Here is an 18,102-nt window from a genome sequence, read left to right on the forward strand (position 1 = left end):
CCACCATCTTGGCCACACCGGCGTAAATATATTTTTCCCTCAAATTGTCTCAAGGCTTGAAAATCCTTTAACCATCTCTATGTGAAGTGGGTTTAGGATTTAACAGGTGACATCAATAAGGGATCACAGCATTCACCTAGTCAGTCTGTCATGGGAAGAGCAGCTATTCCTAATGTTTTATACACTTTATACATTGCGTATTTGGTCTGAGTATAGGGTCTGAGTATAGATTTGTCATCTAATGGCTGTCTCTATACTGAAAAAGCTATATTGAAAAGCTATTATATGCAGTATTTTTGTAGCACCTGTTCTTTGATAATCTCTCATAGGCAGAATATGTAAACATAAAATGCAATAGATCTATTATGAGCACTGATAGATAACGAGCAGCTATAGTTGTGGTGCCTAGTGAACAACTCCTCAGGTGTTACCATTTTTTTTCAAATTTTGGAAAGGCAGTCATTCGGCCCATAACTTGCAGAGAGAAAGGATGGAGCTCCTCGTTCTAGCATCTCATGGACCCAGAATTTAATCGAGCAGACTTTAGTTCTGGGTTACCCCGAGATTAGCTCTTTGATAATCAGAGATAAATGACTTTGTTAAATATCCATAAATGTATTACAGTACCTCAAATAATATACTTGTTCTGTAATAAGTTATTATCGAGTCTCACTATCTGGAAGAGACTGATCAGGCTGATAAGATTTTATTATAACTTTATAATGAAAAAAAAAAAAAAAAGTGAAAAGCAACTAAACAGATTTCAATTCATTTATTTCATTAGACTTTTGCAGAACGTTTAAAATGTGTTCAGGTAGACCTAATGTATTATAGCCATTTACCCTGCACAGTTGTTTTAAAGCGGTTCTATTTCAAACAGAGCCCAGACTAGTACAGGATGTTGTCACGTTCTGGCAGCCAAAGGAAGTTCTACAGGTTGTTTCCAGTGTCACAATCAATTATGTGAGCAGTTGAGTTTAGCAGCCATACATTGATATGTTGAGAAGCTTATTCTTCTGTGATGGACAGAGCAAGACATTTTATGAGTGTTGGTTGAGGATGAGTGACCAGCAGTAACACAAGTAATCACAGCAAACTCATTGCTTTGCATAGTGGAGTCGTCATAGCTACACCATGGTAGTATATCGGCATTAAATATTGGCCTAATGACAAACTGGACACACAGGAGCTGAAAGAGCACAGGGCCCTCATCCAGAGTGTCAGAATAGGAGTGCTGATCTAAGATCAAAGATCAGTTTAGCTTTTTAAACCATTATGAATTAGAGGGGGGGCCCCAGACCTTTTAAACCATTATGAATTAGAGGGGGGGGGGGACCTTTTAAACCATTATGAATTATAGGGGGGGGGCAGGCCTTTAAAACCATTATGAATTAGAGGGGGGGGGGGACCTTTTAAACCATTATGAATTATAGGGGGGGCAGGCCTTTAAAACCATTATGAATTATAGGGGGGGGCCCAGACCTTTTAAACCATTATGAATTAGGGGGGGGGGGGGGGGGGGGAGAGACCTTTTAAACTATTATGAATTAGAGGTGGGGACCAGACCTTAGACTAGCACTCCTACTCACGCTTTGTGAATATGGGCCCAGAGCGTTTGCACGTGTCTATGACAGTTTTAACCACATGCACTACTGGCTCAGCGGTGTTGGACAGAACGTTAGAGACTGCAGAAATAGGACTCCAGGATTAGGCCTCTTGTTTCTTCAACCCAAACATGGTGCACTTTTATTTACGACAAGAGCAAGTTTGATTATAATGCTCAGGCTTTTCCCCTCCTACTAAAGGAAGGAAAGGGGGGATACCTAGTCATTTGCCCAACAATTCATTCAACCGAAATGGGTCTTCCGCTTTTAATCCAACCCCTCTGTATCAGAGCGGTGCGCGGGGGGGGGGGGGGGGGGGGGGGTTGCCTTAAATCGACGTCCATGTCGTTGGCGCCCGTAGTTATTGTTGGGGGTTAACTGCTTTGGTCGAGGGCAGAACGGCCAATTTCTCTGTTACTAGCCCAACGCTCTTAACCGCTAGACTTTCTACTTGTGAAGCCTACTGTAGATGGACTGTTATCTCCCTTCTTCACACCCCTAAGGTTGATTAACCTTTGAAGTAGCTCTTGTAAATTCATGTGTAAAGATGACTTCCTTACAAAGCAAGGTTCACTCTGCTAAAACAATCAAGATATGACATGAGTAGAGATACTCTAGCTATGAGAAAAGGTAAGGTAAGTGCCTCAATACCTACCACTCGCCTTCTTTAAATAGATTGTTTTGAACAAATATAAAGTGCAAGACACATTCAGGCGCAGATTCTGCTGCATACAAAAATAAGTCTCTGTGGGGAGCTCAGCCCTTTTCCTATTGAGAGTGTCAATTCCTATGGGAGAGATGGAGGGAGCGTGCACCACAGTCGTTATGTCTCCATCATGCGCAGGTCGTCTGTTTCTGGATTAACTTCCTCCTTGGACCGTCTCCCTTCTTTGTTCGTCCACAAGCCGGACTCCAGACAACGCTTCACATGGTACTCTGCCACCTGGTGGTACAACCAAAACAGCAACTTCAACTCACGAGAGAAAACCAAAATAACTTAAAATGCAATAAGCCATAACTGAGTAATGTAAAGAAGAATCAGACACCCGTATACAATATGATTAATGCATCTTTATGGGTTAGTTCTAAGGTTGCCTGTTCCAAACACCATTTCCTCTGGGAAATTCCCTGTGGGGCATCTTGACACTGACACTGATAATTCCCTGTGGGGCATCTTGACACTGACACTGATAATTCCCTGTGGGGCATCTTGACACTGACAATTCCCTGTGGGGCATCTTGACACTGACAATTCCCTGTGGGGCATCTTGACACTAACACTGATAATTCCCCATTTCATCAGCATTCATCAGGACCAGTATTCAACAGCCCTCTCAGAATAGGAGTGCTGGGCCCGTATTCAACAACCCTCTCAGAATAGGAGTGCTGGGCCCGTATTCAACAACCCTCTCAGAATAGGAGTGCTGGGCCCGTATTCAACAACCCTCTCAGAATAGGAGTGCTGGGCCCGTATTCAACAACCCTCTCAGAATAGGAGTGCTGGGCCCGTATTCAACAACCCTCTCAGAATAGGAGTGCTGGGCCCGTATTCAACAACCCTCTCAGAATAGGAGTGCTGGGCCCGTATTCAACAACCCTCTCAGAATAGGAGTGCTGGGCCCGTATTCAACAACCCTCTCAGAATAGGAGTGCTGGGCCCGTATTCAACAACCCTCTCAGAATAGGAGTGCTGGGCCCGTATTCAACAGCCCTCTCAGAATAGGAGTGCTGGGCCCGTATTCAACAACCCTCTCAGAATAGGAGTGCTGGGCCCGTATTCAACAACCCTCTCAGAATAGGAGTGCTGGGCCCGTATTCAACAACCCTCTCAGAATAGGAGTGCTGGGCCCGTATTCAACAACCCTCTCAGAATAGGAGTGCTGGGCCTGTATCCAAAGTGCCTCAGTAGATAATTGGTCGTAAGTTGAGACATTTTACTCCTACTCTTAAGGGTAAAAATAAAAGCTATGGATGAAACATTTTTAGTCATAAGAGTCTCACCTTGTCGACAGATATTTAGGAGACCTCACGAGCGGTCCTAATCAGTTAACCCTTTACACTTGTAGGAATTGGCCTATATAGATAGGGCTAAATTGAAAGGTTTCATATAGAAGAAATATGAAAAGCATAACCATGGTAGCAATTAAAAGGGAACAGTTTGGAGATAATGGGAAAATTATTAGACCAAAGTTGAATCCAAAAACATTACACTTGATTTTACAGTATTTTTTTTTTTTACTGTAATGTTATTTGTTGATAACAAAATCTGAAGTTAATCTGGATACATTCAGTAATATATGGATATTCCTGGAAAATGAGGTGTAGGCGCAACATAAGACAAATAAAGTGCAAGGGTTTGAGTGAGAGGACCAACTGGTGTCTCCAAGGGGCTACACACTTCTCCAAAGTGTGCACAGTACATGTCATTTCAAATGAGGTTTTATGACTCAAAAGGAGAGTCTACAATACTTTTTTGAGCCCTCATAGCTGGACCATTGAGGAACTATAGCAAGCACACTTGTAATAGTTGTGTTTGGAATGCAACCCCGCAATCACAGAATGACTGTTGATGTTTATGCACTCTAAAAACGGTCCATTATAAATCACAATCCGGGTCAGATGGGCATCCTTTAAAAACTTGTTCTATTGCCAACGAGACTAGCTTAGTTATAAAATATGACATATGTGTGTTAGGCTTTCACAATGCAATTCAGGGAAAAATATTCTTTTGGAGTGCACACAAAGGGGTCATAAGTGCATTTAGGTGCGTGTACCGCGGAAAACCCCTCTTTACATAAAGAAACATGGGCTCATTCTGTTCAGAACAACCCAGGGTATGACGCCATGCCATCTTGTAACTGTACATCAAACGTTGATTATACATGTTGACACTGTATATGACCGGTGTTATGATATTAAATGTGAAGTGCACATTAGGAATCATGGGTATTTGGCTTGCTTCTATTGACATTAATGCAGTATTTATCATCATCGTCTCATATTTCAAAATTCATAGTCCTCTAAATTTACAGCATTTCCCCTCACTAAGACAACAAAAACATTTGCTAAAGTTGCCCAATTAGTGGGAGGGATGGGGGGGGCAACTTAATGTAGCGTGCGGTGCTCAAGTTCAGAACAGCTGTCAGTCAAAAGCCTAGTGCTGTGAGGCAGAGAGCCAAAGTGCTAACGTCATGCATAGCATGTTACTGTACAGTCACTGCGTTCCAATGTATGCATTTATCAGTGACTGAATCTTCCATTGGAGTGTAAAGGGGTAAGAGTTGCCAGCAGGTGTCTTGATAATAGAAAATTGCAGCGAGTCAATGTTTCCTGCATCACATGCAACTGCCTTGGAGTTGATAACATTTTGATAGGATCAATCCATTAATAATCTCTTGTGGTTTTGACAATGATTTGACATGACATGCATAAATACTTAGAACCACTAGGGTAATAAATCCCCCCAAAATTATTTGATTATTTAATTACCTACATGTTATTTCAAGTTATCCCTTTGGAGTGCAACATCACATTGCAATTAATTGAAAAAGCCTACATTGGGCACGCCTATAATTTGGGAAATTGACGGCATCTAGGGCTTATGTTTACTTTTATTGTGTTAGATGAAAATTATAGATCTTTCAAAACGTTGTACGCAATGGACTTCATGCCTACTGTGTCAACGCGATTTAGAGTTGTAAAACGAGAGTGACCAGTGTGTTGATATAACAGTAATATTGTTAATTCTACTTTTAACAACAATAAGAATTGGTTAAAGAAAGGTTATGCATGCCAACATATTAGGCAATAATTAACAGTAGGCAAAGTGATCTTGTCAGGCGACAGTTATATCAAACACTTTAACATTGCAACATTTGATGTACCTTCACAGTGCGCGTCTGAATAGAGTTCACAGCTGGCGATGGCTCATCGCAATTGGTTATTCTGCATCATTTGTAACAATGTAAATGAGGGTCATCACTATCTTTCCTTTGCGGAACCGCAAACTGTCGTGATTACCAGCTGTGATAAACTCTTATGACTTTATTTTACTCGTGGCTCAGAGTTTGTCTGGGAAGTGTCTTAAAACAGGTTCAGTTTTAGGATTATGTTAAGACTAAAAAGGTAACGGGATTCCTAAGACCTTTTCATCTAGGATCAGCTCCCCACTCCCTGTCCATATACTTGTATTTATTATGATCCAAGAGGCTGAATTGATCTGGGACTCTAAAATAGGCCTAGTGCTTAGTGAGACGGTGGGGGAGAGGTTTGGAAAGTTGACCTGCCTGAGCTGCTCTGAATGGATGTACATGGGCTGTGTACCAAACGGCACTCTATTCCCTTTATAAAGCACTACTTTTGAATGAGTCCTGGGCAAGAGTAGTACAATATATAGGGAATAGGGTGCCATTTTGGGACACAAAGGGATTAACCCAGTCTACTGCTCAAGCTGATTATAATGCTTATGTAACAGGAGTTTCTTTTCTGCTTTCATTGGCCCACATCTAGAGTTCCAACCAGGCCCCAACTGCTAACTAAGTGTCATTTGTGGAGGAGGACATGTTTCATTTCCTTGTTTCACTCTCTCTTTTAGGATTCGACATGGAGTCAGGTTTCAGGGGCCAGTTGGGGGTGATATTCTTTCACCCTCTTCCTGTTTGTTTATGTCTCTCTCTCTCTCTCGCTTGCTCGAGGAAGGAATTCTGTTCTAGAGAAACACACTGACTTAATTTACTTCTATTTTTAAAAATAGAGAGCACGGCTTTAAACTTGAACATTAACTTGAGCTCTTTGGATATTTCCATCTTTTAACTCAATCAATGTTTATATAAGAAATAAGGCCCCTCGTCTCACAGTATAGCTGACATTTTTTAAGCTTCCCAAGGTTATACCTTGTACATGTGGTATCAATTGGCATAGGAGTAATTAATATTTATCAACAAATAGTGTGGCTGAATAAACATATCTATTTCCCATGTACAGTACGTGTCTGACTCTGTAGTCAGTCTACTAAGAAAACAGAACTGTAGCCATTACCTGTGGATTCATGGTGCGGAGAACATTCTGGAGAATCTGCATGTCTTGCAGCTGGAACCCTGCCTTCAGTTCCTGTTTCAGAACGGAAGAAATATATCAGAACAAAACATTGAAATGACTATATTAAATTGTTACCATACAGGTGCATGTCAAAAAATTCAAATATGTCATTTAGAATACTCACTGGGGGTAAAGATTCTAGAACCTCTTTGGGATCCAGATGACAGCGTGCTGTACTGCTCTGGAGCGGTGTGTCGTTGGAGAGGGTCTCTCCTTTGAACTTGACGGTGTACTCTTTTACTCTCTGCTTAAAGGCCTCTAGCTCAGCATGGAAGACATTTAAGTACCCCTCTTGTCCTGCCTTACACAGGGAAAAATATGACAATGGAATTAAAGACTTACTTGATCATCCTCGGGTTGACAAGAGGAACTTGGAATCATAAAGACATTAAAAAAAATGTATTTTACCCCCTTTTTCTCCCCAATTTGGTGATATCCAATTGCGATCTTGTCTCATCACTGCAACTCCCCAACGGGCTCAGGAGAGGCGAAGGTCGAGTCATGCGTCTTCCGAAACATGACCCGCCAAACTGCGGTTCTTAACTTCTTTGGGGTAGGGGGCAGTATTTTCACGTCCGGATGAAAAGAGTGCCCAGAGTAAACTGCCTGCTACTCAGGCCCAGATGCTAGGATATGCATATTATTAGATTTAGATAGAAAACACTCTGAAGTTGCAACATTTTTTTGAATGATGTCTGAGTATAACAGAACTCATATGGCAGGCAAAAACCTGAGAAACAAATCCAATCAGAAAGTGGGAAATCTGAGGTTTGTCGGTTTTCAATTCTTAGCCTATCCGATATACAGTGTCTGTGGGGTCATATTGCACTTCCTAAGGCTTCCACTAGATGTCAACAGTCTTTAGAACCATGTTTCAGGCTTCTACTGTGAAGTAGGAGAGAATGAGAGCTGATTGAGTCATGGGTCTGCCAGAAGGCCATGTGCTCAGTCAGGTGCTCGCCCGTGAGAGTTAGCTCCGTTTCCTTTCATTTCTAAAGACAAAGGAATTCTCCAGTTGAAACATGATTGAAGATTTATGATAAAATCATCCTAAAAGATTGATTATATACACATCGTTTGACATGTTTCTACGAACTATAATATAACTTTTTTGACTTTGTCTGGACCTAGTGCCTGCGCATTTGGATTACTGTACTAAATGCAAACAAAAATGAGGTATTTGGACATTTATTGTGGAGCTGGGATTTCATTTTGATGAAGATCAAAGGTAAGTGAATATTTATAATGCTATTTCCGACTTTTGTTGACTCCATAACATGGCGGGTATCTGTATTGCTCATTTTGGTCTCTGAGCCCAGATTATTCCATGGTGTGCTTTTTCCGTAAAGCTTTTTTGAAATCTGACACAGCGGTTGCATTAAAGAAAAGTATATCTTTAATTCCATGCATAACAGTTGTATTTTCATCAACATTTATGATGAGTATTTCTGTAAATTGACGTAGCTTTCTGCACTTTCACCGGATGTTCTGGAGGCAAAACATAACGCGCCAATGTAAACAGAGATTTTTGGATATAAATATGAACTTTATCGAACTAAACATACATGTATTGTGTAACATGAAGTCCTATGAGTGCCATCTGATGGTTAGTGATTAAATGTTCTCTCCATTTCTGCTTTTTGTGACTCCTCTCTTTGGCTGGAAAAATGGCTGTGTTTTTCTGTGACTAGGTGCAGATCTAACATAATCACATGGTATGCTTTTGTCGTAAAGCCTTTTTGAAATCGGACACTGTGGTGGGATTAACAACAAGTTCATCTTTAAAATGGTGTATAATACATGCATGTTTGAGAAATTTTAATTATGAGATTTCTGTTGTTTGAATTTGGCGACCTGCACTTTCACTGGATGTTGGTCAGATGGGACGTTAGCGTCCACCCCCAGCCAAACCCTCTCATAACCCGGGCCAATTGTGCACCGCCCTATGGGACTCCCAGTCCCTGCCTGTTGTGACAGTCTGGGATCGAACCCGGGTCTGTAGTGACGCCTCAAGCACTGCGATGCAGAGCCTTACATCGCTGCACCACTCAGGAGGCCTCTTATAAAAAAATAAAAGTGTTCTCTAAACATTAAGAGTGTGTTACGCAGTTGTAGATGCATGATTACGGCTGAGAAAAGCAACAAATATTTTGGAATTAAACCATGCAGCCTCTTAAAATCATATCAATATGTAAAACACTGGTAATCATACAGAAATTCTTACACTGTTTTGGCATGAAAGCAATAGTGTTTTGGCATGAAAGCATGTAGCTGTATATCATTGTGATGTTGTAGGAGTCTGTTGTGACTCCTGTCTCTCTCTAGTGGTCATTTGACCACATTACATCACTGTACAGTACATCTTCCTTCAGCAAACTATTTTTAGTGAATGACAGTTAGTTACATAACATTAAATAATAACATAAAAATCAGTCAAAACATTGACAAGTTTGATCATGAAATCACACATTAAAACATTTGATCAATCCTCAACTTAGCTTATCAATAACCAACGGCTATATGGTGGGTGAACAATTTGCCTTGTATTACTTGGCAGTATAATGACTTGACAGTGACTCAGCAGACAGACGGGGATGGTTAGATAGAGCCTTTGCCAGTCTTAGGATGCCTCAAATAGCACCCTATTCACTTTATAGTGCATTATGTTTGACCAAAGCCCTACGTGACCCCCTTGTCAAAAGTAGTGCACTATTATATAGGGAATAGGGAGCCATTTCACCCCATTCTTAGGGTGCCTGATGTGGTATAATGACTTAACCGTGACTCGTCAGCAGACAGACCAGAATAGCTAGCTGCTTACTTTGGCTTTGTGGAAGAAGTGACGGAAGCAGCCTCTGGGATCCTGCTGGGAGGTGCTGGCCATCTCCAGGATAAACTGCATAGCAACAGCCTGGTGAGCTACCTGCTCCATCAACGCCTCTTTCTGTGGTTGAATAGATCAAAGTGGAAAAATGTGAATTCATCCGTATAACACAAATCAAGTCTGTAGGTTATACTATAAAGTCAATGTTTGTAAACCTGAACAAATATCTGTCAGGAGAAAGGGAACAGGATAGAACCTAACATAAGTGACCCATAGTCAGAAGTATAAAAATAACTCAATCAGAAATGTAATTTGTTAGAAAAGATGCTGAAGCATCAGTCTGGCCTTTTAACAATAGGTAGATCTGTCGGTCAGTAAAAATAGTTTTACACATCAACCCTGAACAGGAAACATACGATGATATTGGCGTTTAGAAATCTAAAAATCTATTGTATCAAATACTAGCAGCAAATAAATTCACAGGACAGTGTGATGTTTTTCTGACCTCTTCGGCTTGAAGTCTAAAGCACCAGAGGATCAGGTAGTTGGCCGTCTCCTCACAGATGAGGTGATGCAGGTCAGACAGGAAGCGCTGGCTGTCATCCCACCTCCGCAACATGCCTGACCAATCACAATGGAGACACATCGGACCAATCACAATAGAGACAACGGACCAATACCATCCCACAATGCCACACCTGCTGCATCACCACGATAAGCAGTAGATTAAACATTTCACTCACCAAAATGTCTCAATTCTTTTTCATACTTCTGAACAAAGGTTTTGCTCTTGTCGTGAACCTCCAATTCAACGTTTTTACTATTAATAATACTCTATAGGAGAAGGAAAGAGAAGCACAGTCCACAGAAGAGGGTAGCAGCATTCCAATATTGCGACCGGAGTATGGACGAATGGGTGTGTCGAAAGAAAAGGGTGTGTGAAAAGGAGTGGGTCAAAAAGCACTCTGTGATAGTTTGGACTTTGTTTTTAAGAAAAATCAGTTGTATTTCACTGTTAGTTTAATAACTGAAAATGTGTATAACTGACTAAAAGTATTGATGGTGGTGTACTGTTTCTTCATGAGTTGTATGCGTGTGCTTACTGTGACGGTCACCCTAATATTGGCTACCACGTAGTTACTTCGCACGCAGTTGCCAGACAATAGTGCTTGGTCAAGCGGGAGTGAAGGGCACTGTGTCACCATTCATGCCCTACCCATTGAGTAATATGTATGTAGTCTACGTATCAAGGTGACATCTAGATGGCTATCAATATTAGTTATTTCTTGTGTAGGCTACTTTAGTACTTGAAATAAAATAGTGTGAGAAAATGAACGGCCACGTTAGCTACCGCCGGCGACACTACAGTGATACCAAGTAGGAAGCATTTCAAGTCGGCAGGCACGTGGATACAACACCGGTGCACAGGTCTTATCGACTCCTGGTGCAGCACAATCAGCCACGCAAAAAACGTGGCTGATTGGCTACAATCTGCCCAATTAGCCGAGTCGCTATACACACACCCACTCCTTTCGACACACCCACACTCCGGTTGGCATATTGGGCTGCAGCTACACATACTTGATTCATTCCTCGCTTTCTCCTCTGACCTTCTCATTCAATGTGTTTTGATGAAGTGAGAAGGGCGCACACAAGGCATCAAGGAGATACAATTTAGATTGGCCCCCTTACCGTCTGGAGAAAGATCAGAAGTGTGCTGATCAGGTAGGTAGCTTAGAGAAATCTAACTTGGTTTACCTTTTTCAACAGGAAAATAATTTCATGTCCATGATTCCTCACATCTTTTCTCTTCGCCTTCTTAAAACACATTTGATCAGAAGTTCTGAGGGGAGGGATCATGGACTTTCTCATCCAATGGAGTTTGAGGAGGCGGCGAATAACGCAAGGAATAAAGGAAATGCAATTGAGATTCCCCCAACGTGTGTCTGTAGGTTCCCTTTCAGTCAGCAACTTTGGTAAAACATACTATGGGGGGGGTTGCATTCTTGCAACTTCGGTTGAAGGATCTACAAATCACACCTGACAATGAAATCCATGCCTCACTGGAAGCTCCGCCTTCCACAGTTGATAAGCATGAGAATCGGATTCATTCCTTCACTTATGCCATTCTTCACCTTGGTGTGAACAGGAATGATTCAAGCAACTAAAACAAAACGTCTTACACGGAACCCAAACAGGCTGCGCACGTGCGCCATCGTGCATAAATGTATTTGGTCCCACTACACCAAACGCGATCACGAAACACAGGTTAAAATATCAAAACAAACTCTGAACCAATGACATTCATTTGGGGACAGGTCGAAAAGCATTAAACATGTATGGAAACCAATGAGGAGATGGCACGTGAGTACCTGCTTCTATAAACCAATGAGGAGATGGGAGAGGCAGGACTTGCAGCACGATCTGCGTCAGAAATAGAACCGATTTTAGCCCTTGGCATAGCAGACGCTCGTTGGCATGCGCGAGCAGTGTGGGTGCAATAATTGAATAAAATGGATTTCTAAATGTATTTAGCAACACTCGCGCACGTGGTTTACGCGGAATGTCCGGTCAGCATGTTACGTTGCACCAACTAAACTGTCCCTTTGTGGTAGACCAAAACCTGAGGACTCTCCTTCACTGCAGCCGACGTGGGTAAAACATTTAAACGTGTTAACCCTCGCAAAGCTGCAGGCCCAGACGGCATCCCCAGCCGCGTCCTCAGAGCATGCGCAGACCAGCTGGCTGGTGTGTTTACGAACATATTCAATCAATCCTTATCCCAGCCTGCTGTTCCCACATGCTTCAAGAGGGCCGCCATTGTTCCTGTTCCCAAGAAAGCTAAGGTAACTGAGCTAAACGACTACCGCCCCGTAGCACTCACATCCGTCGTCATTAAGTGCTTTGAGAGACTAGTCAAGGACCATATCACCTCAACCCTACCAGACACCCTAGACCCACTCCAATTAGCTTACCGCCCTAACAGGTCCACAGACGACGCAATCACAACCACACTGCCCTAACCCACCTGGACAAGAGGAAAACCTACGTGAGAATGCTGTTCATAGACTACAGCTCAGCATTTAACACCATAGTACCCTCCAAACTCGTCCTCAAGCTCGAGACCCTGGTTCTTGACCCCACCCTGATCGTGGACTTCAGGAAACAGCAGAGGGAGCACCCCCCTATCCACATTGAAGGGGACAAAAGTGGAGAAGGTAGTAAGTTAAGTTCCTCGGCGTACACATCACGGACAAACTGAAATGGTCCACCCACACAGACAGCGTGATGAAGAAGGCGCAGCAGCGCCTCTTCAACCTCAAGAGGCTGAAGAAATTTGGCTTGTCACCAAAAGCACACAAATTTTACAGATGCACAATCGAGAGCATTTTGTCGTGCTGTATCACCGTCTGGTACGGCAACTGCTCCACCCACAACCGTAAGGCTCTCCAGAGGGTAGTGAGGTCTGCACAACGCATCACCGGGGGAAAAATACCTGCCCTCCAGGACACCTACACCACCCGATGTCACAGGAAGGCCAAAAAAGATCATCAAGGACATCAACCACCCGAGCCACTGCCTGTTCACCCCGCTATCATCCAGAAGGCAAGGTCAGTACAGGTGCATCAAAGCAGGGACCAAGAGACTTAAAAACAGCTTCTATCTCAAGGCCATCAGACTGTTAAACAGCCACCACTAACATTGAGTGGCTGCTGCCAACCTACTGACTCAACTCCAGCCACTTTAATAATGGAAAATGTATGTAAAAAACATATCACTAGCCACTTTAAACAATGCCACTTCATATAACGTTTACAGCCTACATTACTCATCTCATATGTATTACTGTACTCGATACCATATACTGCATCTTGCCTATGCCGTACCATCACTCATTCATATATTTTTTTATGTACATATTCTTTCATTCCTTTACACTGTGTGTATAAGGTAGTTGTTGTGGAATTGTTAGGTTACTCGTTGGTTATTACTGTTATTGTCGGAACTAACAAGCATTTCGCCTCACTCGCATCTGCTAACCATGTGTATGTGACAAATAAAATTGGGAAACTGGTCAGAATTGAAGGAATGATGGATGGCACTAAATACAGGGTAATTCTTGAGGGAAACATGTTTAGTCTTCCAGAGATTTTAAACTGGGACAGAGGTTCACCTTCCAGCAGGACAATTTTTATTTCACCTTTATTTAACCAACAATGAACCAAAGCATACTGCTAAAGCAACACTCGAGTGGTTTAAGGGGAAACATTTAAATGTCTTGGAATGGCCTACTCAAAGCCCAGACCTCAATCCAATTGAGAATCTGTGATATGACTTAAAGATTGCTGAATACCAGTGGAACCCATCCAACTTGAAGGAGCTGGAGCAGTTTTGCCTTGAAGAATGGGCAAAAATCCCAGTTGCTCGATGTGTCAAGCTTATAGAGAGACACACCCCAAGAGACTTGCAGCTGTAATTGCTGCAAAAGGTAGCTGCTAGCTCTTCAAAGTATTGACTTTGGGGGAGGGGGGGGGGTGAATAGTTATGCACGCTCAAGTTCTGTTTATTTCACAAGAAAAAATATTTTGGATCTTCAAAGTGGTAGGCATGTTGTGTAAATCAAATGATACAACAACCCCCCCCCCCCCAAAAAAAAATCAATTTTAATTCCAGGTTGTAAGGCAACAAAATAGAAAAAGCCACTGTATGCGTTGCCATCCTAGGGTCACACACTACTCATAAAGCAAAAGATTTTACCTGTATTATTCAAAAACATTAAATACTGTAAAAAAAAAATGATATATTTTGGCCATATCACACAGCCTTATTTAATACACAAGTGAATTTGCCCCAATACTTTTGGTCCCCTAAAATGTACAAAAAGTGCTGTAATTTCTAAACCGTTCACCCGAAAATGGATGAAAATTCCCTCAAATTAAATCTGAAAGTCTGCACTTGAACCTCAGTCATTGTATCATTTAACATCCAAAGCACTGGAGTACAGTGCTTTGGATGTACCTCGTCAGGTGTGAATTGTAGATTCTGCAACAGAACACGCAAGTGTGCAACTCCCCATAGTATGCTGTACCTTGTTTTCCCTCCTTCGGGGAACAGTAGTTATAGTCATAATGTTACATTTTCTAAGGCTGTGTCTAGACTTGACAGTTCATGCAGCTTTAGTATTCTGATCATGAATTCCAAACCCCTCCTGCATCTACACCTACATTTAAAATTTGTCTACCGTGTCCGGATTCCCTTTTCCCTGGCTATATTTAAATGTTAGTATACATTGTACAAACGCTGGTGGGAGGAGTGCTGATGACGTCGCCCACTGTATGTGCTTTCGGTAGCCTGATTGTGTCCAGAACCCCCCCATACACAATGCATTCCTAACCACCTCTTGAAGTGGTCAGCCAGATCTTAACACCATCAGACCACAAAGCGACTTGGTGTCTAGAGCGGTCTTTCAATGCGATCTTCGTATTCTGATAGCAGAAGTCAAATGTAAGTGTCAAGTGTAGACACAACCTTAGTTACCTTGTCGAACATGTCCCGGCTGCTGTCAGCGCTGAGCACGGGGCTCCTGCTCCCTCCCAGCATGCTCTCCTTCCGGCGCCACTCATGTTCAGTCTGCGAGAGCTCCGATTGGCCGGCGACAGCGCGGGCGCGCTCCTGCTCGACGCTCTCGGAGCCGTGCAGCTCCATCCCACACAGCTGGTCCTGAGCCTCCACTAACTGCCAGCTGGAAACGGAGGCCTTCACACACTGCTGCTGCCTCTGGCACAGGGACACCATGGACTCTGCACTGGCAACCTCCTGGAAGAAGATAATTAGCTTATTATGAACTGATATCCAAATATCTTTGTAAGGAGACCCTCACACACTGTAGCTGGTTTTGGCGGCAGCAGCACCAAGGGGTCACAGAGCAGAGGGGAGAAGAGGTTATAAACAACTGATATCAAAGTAACTTTATATTTTATTCTGCTGCCATCTCTGTCACAGAGACCCTGTTCTCCACACCACCATGGTCACAGAGGAGACAGTAACTTATGATTGATATCTGAAAATATTTTGGACATTACATTCTGCAGCAGAATATTACATCTACAATAATCATGGCCAGTATTCCTAAAGCCTCTCATTCTCCTCCTCCTGATGACGATGCATTGCTGTAACTCTGTTATGGCGAACTGTGTGCAATAGTTATACATGGACATGTAAAACCAGAGGTTGCGAGCTAATAATAACATGAACACCACCCACAAGCTTCAGCTGTCAACTCAATACCGCATTAATGGATATAACTATCAGGGAATAGAGATGACAGCACACACTAGATATGGATGCTTATGGTATCCACAGTAGCTGGGAAAGCTATGTAAGTAGCTAGCTGTTACTGCTTGACTGGCTAAAGCAGAATTACAGCAAGTATTACTGAGAAACGAATTTGGTGTAGAGAAACAAATTTGGTGTAGCTAGCTAGTGCCATATTCACCAATTTGCTGTGTAATACCTGTAGACCACTGTAAATTAGTCAGTGACACTCACTTGTCTGGGTTAAGGACGACTGGCTTAGACTCGCTGATGTCAAACCTGGCAATGAGACAATGTCATGAAAATAACCTGACAAGCTAGCTAAATCGTATTGAGTTTAATTGGCTGGCTACTAGCTAAATAACTAGCTACTGTAACGTTAGTGTATGTTCAGTCATTAAACGTCGTTCGTTAAGTAGAAAGTTACAATTGGAAGGAGTCGGACTCAATTGCTCAGACTCGTTTCCATTGACATTATGTAATGTACTTGACTTGTTAGCTAGCTAACTAATTACATACTGACTGTAACTATTATTATCACTGATTTACATCACGTAAGGGTTTATCGAATAGCTAGCGGCAGGCTAAATAACTAGCTAATAACAGGGGAGGTGGTGGGTTGGCTTGCCTTTATTTCCTCCATGACTGACGTAGCTACCAAGCTGGCTAACAATAAAGTAAAGAATGAATTGGTAAATGTGCATTGGCATTTAGCCTCACAATACCTGCAGTGATGAGCTGTGAAAGCTACTTGGCACAGAAGAGGCAGAGGCACTGTAACCCTCTTCTTCTTCGGGAAACATAGGGGAGTTTCCAGTCCCGAACCACTCCATCGCTGCTGCTGCTCCGTCTCGACCCGCCCAAAACCCCGAGGCCGAATCTATCAATTGGGAAAATATCGATATCGATATCACCTAAGTTCTTCCAAAGAAAGGCAAAGCACTAGCAAAAGTGATATTTGGATCAGAGCACAAATATACAGCAGCCTCCATGCTTTTATTCAAGTACCACGTGGTGTGGAACTTTGATCACGTGGCAAATATGTTTTGGCATTTTATTTATTATTTATATTGATGACCAATTTTACTATACGTGTTTTAATATAGAGCACGTTTCAGGACAGAAATAGCCGAGCATTTCTGTACTTAAAAATACATGAAATCGCCGTGAGATTATTTTATTAACGGGAGGAAACGTTTACCTGTTTTCAAATATCTATGTAAGTATAAGTAAGTATAAAAAAGTATAACTAAGTATAAAATTCTATCATGATAAAAACTACCAGGTAGCCATTTCCATCACTATACTATCACAGTGCCATCCGTTTTGTCACCAAAGCCCCATACACTACCCACCACTGCGACCTGTATGCTCTCATTGGCTGGCCCTCGCTTCATACTCGTCGCCAAACCCACTGGCTCCAGGTCATCTACAAGTCTCTGCTAGGTAAAGTCCCCCCTTATCTCAGCTCGCTGGTCACCATAGCAGCACCCACCAGTAGCACGCGTTCCAGCAGGTATATCTCTCTGGTCATCCCCAAAATCAGTTCTTTTTTTGGCCGCCTCTCCTTCCAGTTCTCTGCTGCCAATGACTGGAACGAACTACAAAAATCTCTGAAACTGGAAACACTTATCTCCCTCACTAGCTTTAAGCACCAGCTGTCAGAGCAGCTCACATATTACTGCACCTGTACATCTATAATTTAGCCCAAACAACTACCTCTCCCCCTACTGTATTTATTTATTTTGCTCCTTTGCACCCCATTATTTCTATCTCTACTTTGCACATTCTTCCACTGCAAATCTACAATTCCAGTGTTTTACTTGCTATATTGTATTTACTTCGCCACCATGGCCTTTTTTTGCCTTTACCCCCCTTATCTCACCTCATTTGCTCACATTGTATATAGACTTATTTTTCTACTGTATGATTGACTGTATGTTTGTTTTACTCCATGTGTAACTCTGTGTTGTTGTATGTGTCGAACTACTTTGCTTTATCTTGGCCAGGTTGCAATTGTAAATGAGAACTTGTTCTGAACTTGCCTACCTGGTTAAATGAAGGTTAAATAAATAAAAACATTACATTATATTCTATTCTGTTATTTTCTAAACCTCGCGAGATATATATGAGAACGAGAACTTGGTGGTGTCCGTTCTGAATCCTTCCGGGCAAAACCTCTATCATTTCAATTTCATTTCCTTGCTAGTGCTAGCTAGGGGCAAGTTATAACGTAAGTCTATTTTTTCACCTTCAAAACAT

The 18,102-nt window shown here is 42.2% G+C and overlaps 2 protein-coding genes across 3 annotated transcripts in view; one reads left to right on the top strand and one right to left on the bottom strand.

Moving 5' to 3' along the window:
- Window positions 1-757: 757 nt before the first annotated feature.
- Window positions 758-16,856, bottom strand: LOC139422729 (hsp90 co-chaperone Cdc37-like 1). 2 transcript variants are annotated; one of them, XR_011635753.1, is made up of 9 exons: window positions 16,566-16,856; window positions 15,064-15,342; window positions 10,269-10,359; window positions 10,031-10,146; window positions 9,523-9,645; window positions 6,826-7,002; window positions 6,642-6,713; window positions 1,530-2,547; window positions 758-1,482 (listed from the first exon to the last, which is right to left on the bottom strand). XR_011635753.1 is itself a non-coding variant. In XM_071174036.1 (8 exons), the coding sequence occupies exons 1-8, from the start codon at window positions 16,671-16,673 to the stop codon at window positions 2,428-2,430; spliced, it is 1,086 nt and encodes a 361-aa protein (XP_071030137.1). In that variant the 5' UTR covers window positions 16,674-16,853; the 3' UTR covers window positions 758-2,427. The 2 variants fall into 2 exon arrangements, 1 of the variants encoding a protein (XP_071030137.1); XM_071174036.1 differs by having other exon boundaries at window positions 758-2,547; window positions 16,566-16,853.
- A 1,147-nt stretch (window positions 16,857-18,003) lies between these two features.
- The window catches only part of LOC139422730 (exonuclease 3'-5' domain containing 3), a 79,371-nt gene continuing 79,272 nt past the window's right edge, over window positions 18,004-18,102 (top strand). The window contains exon 1 of the mRNA XM_071174037.1: window positions 18,004-18,073. The gene's annotated coding sequence lies outside the window, so the exon portion shown is untranslated. The remainder of the gene's footprint in view (window positions 18,074-18,102) is intronic.

This window comes from Oncorhynchus clarkii, chromosome 12, assembly GCF_045791955.1.
Source record: "Oncorhynchus clarkii lewisi isolate Uvic-CL-2024 chromosome 12, UVic_Ocla_1.0, whole genome shotgun sequence".
Taxonomy (NCBI): Eukaryota; Metazoa; Chordata; class Actinopteri; order Salmoniformes; family Salmonidae; genus Oncorhynchus; species Oncorhynchus clarkii.

Excerpts from the sequence above, each read along its gene's own strand:
- LOC139422729 (XM_071174036.1), bottom strand. The coding sequence starts at position 16,673 with ATGGAGTGGTTCGGGACTGGAAACTCCCCTATGTTTCCCGAAGAAGAA. Across the intron at positions 10,360-15,063 it reads GCCGGGACATGTTCGACAAG|AGTATTATTAATAGTAAAAA; the intron begins GTAACTAAGGTT and ends CTTCTCCTATAG. Across the intron at positions 7,003-9,522 it reads ACTTCTTCCACAAAGCCAAA|GCAGGACAAGAGGGGTACTT; the intron begins GTAAGCAGCTAG and ends TCCCTGTGTAAG.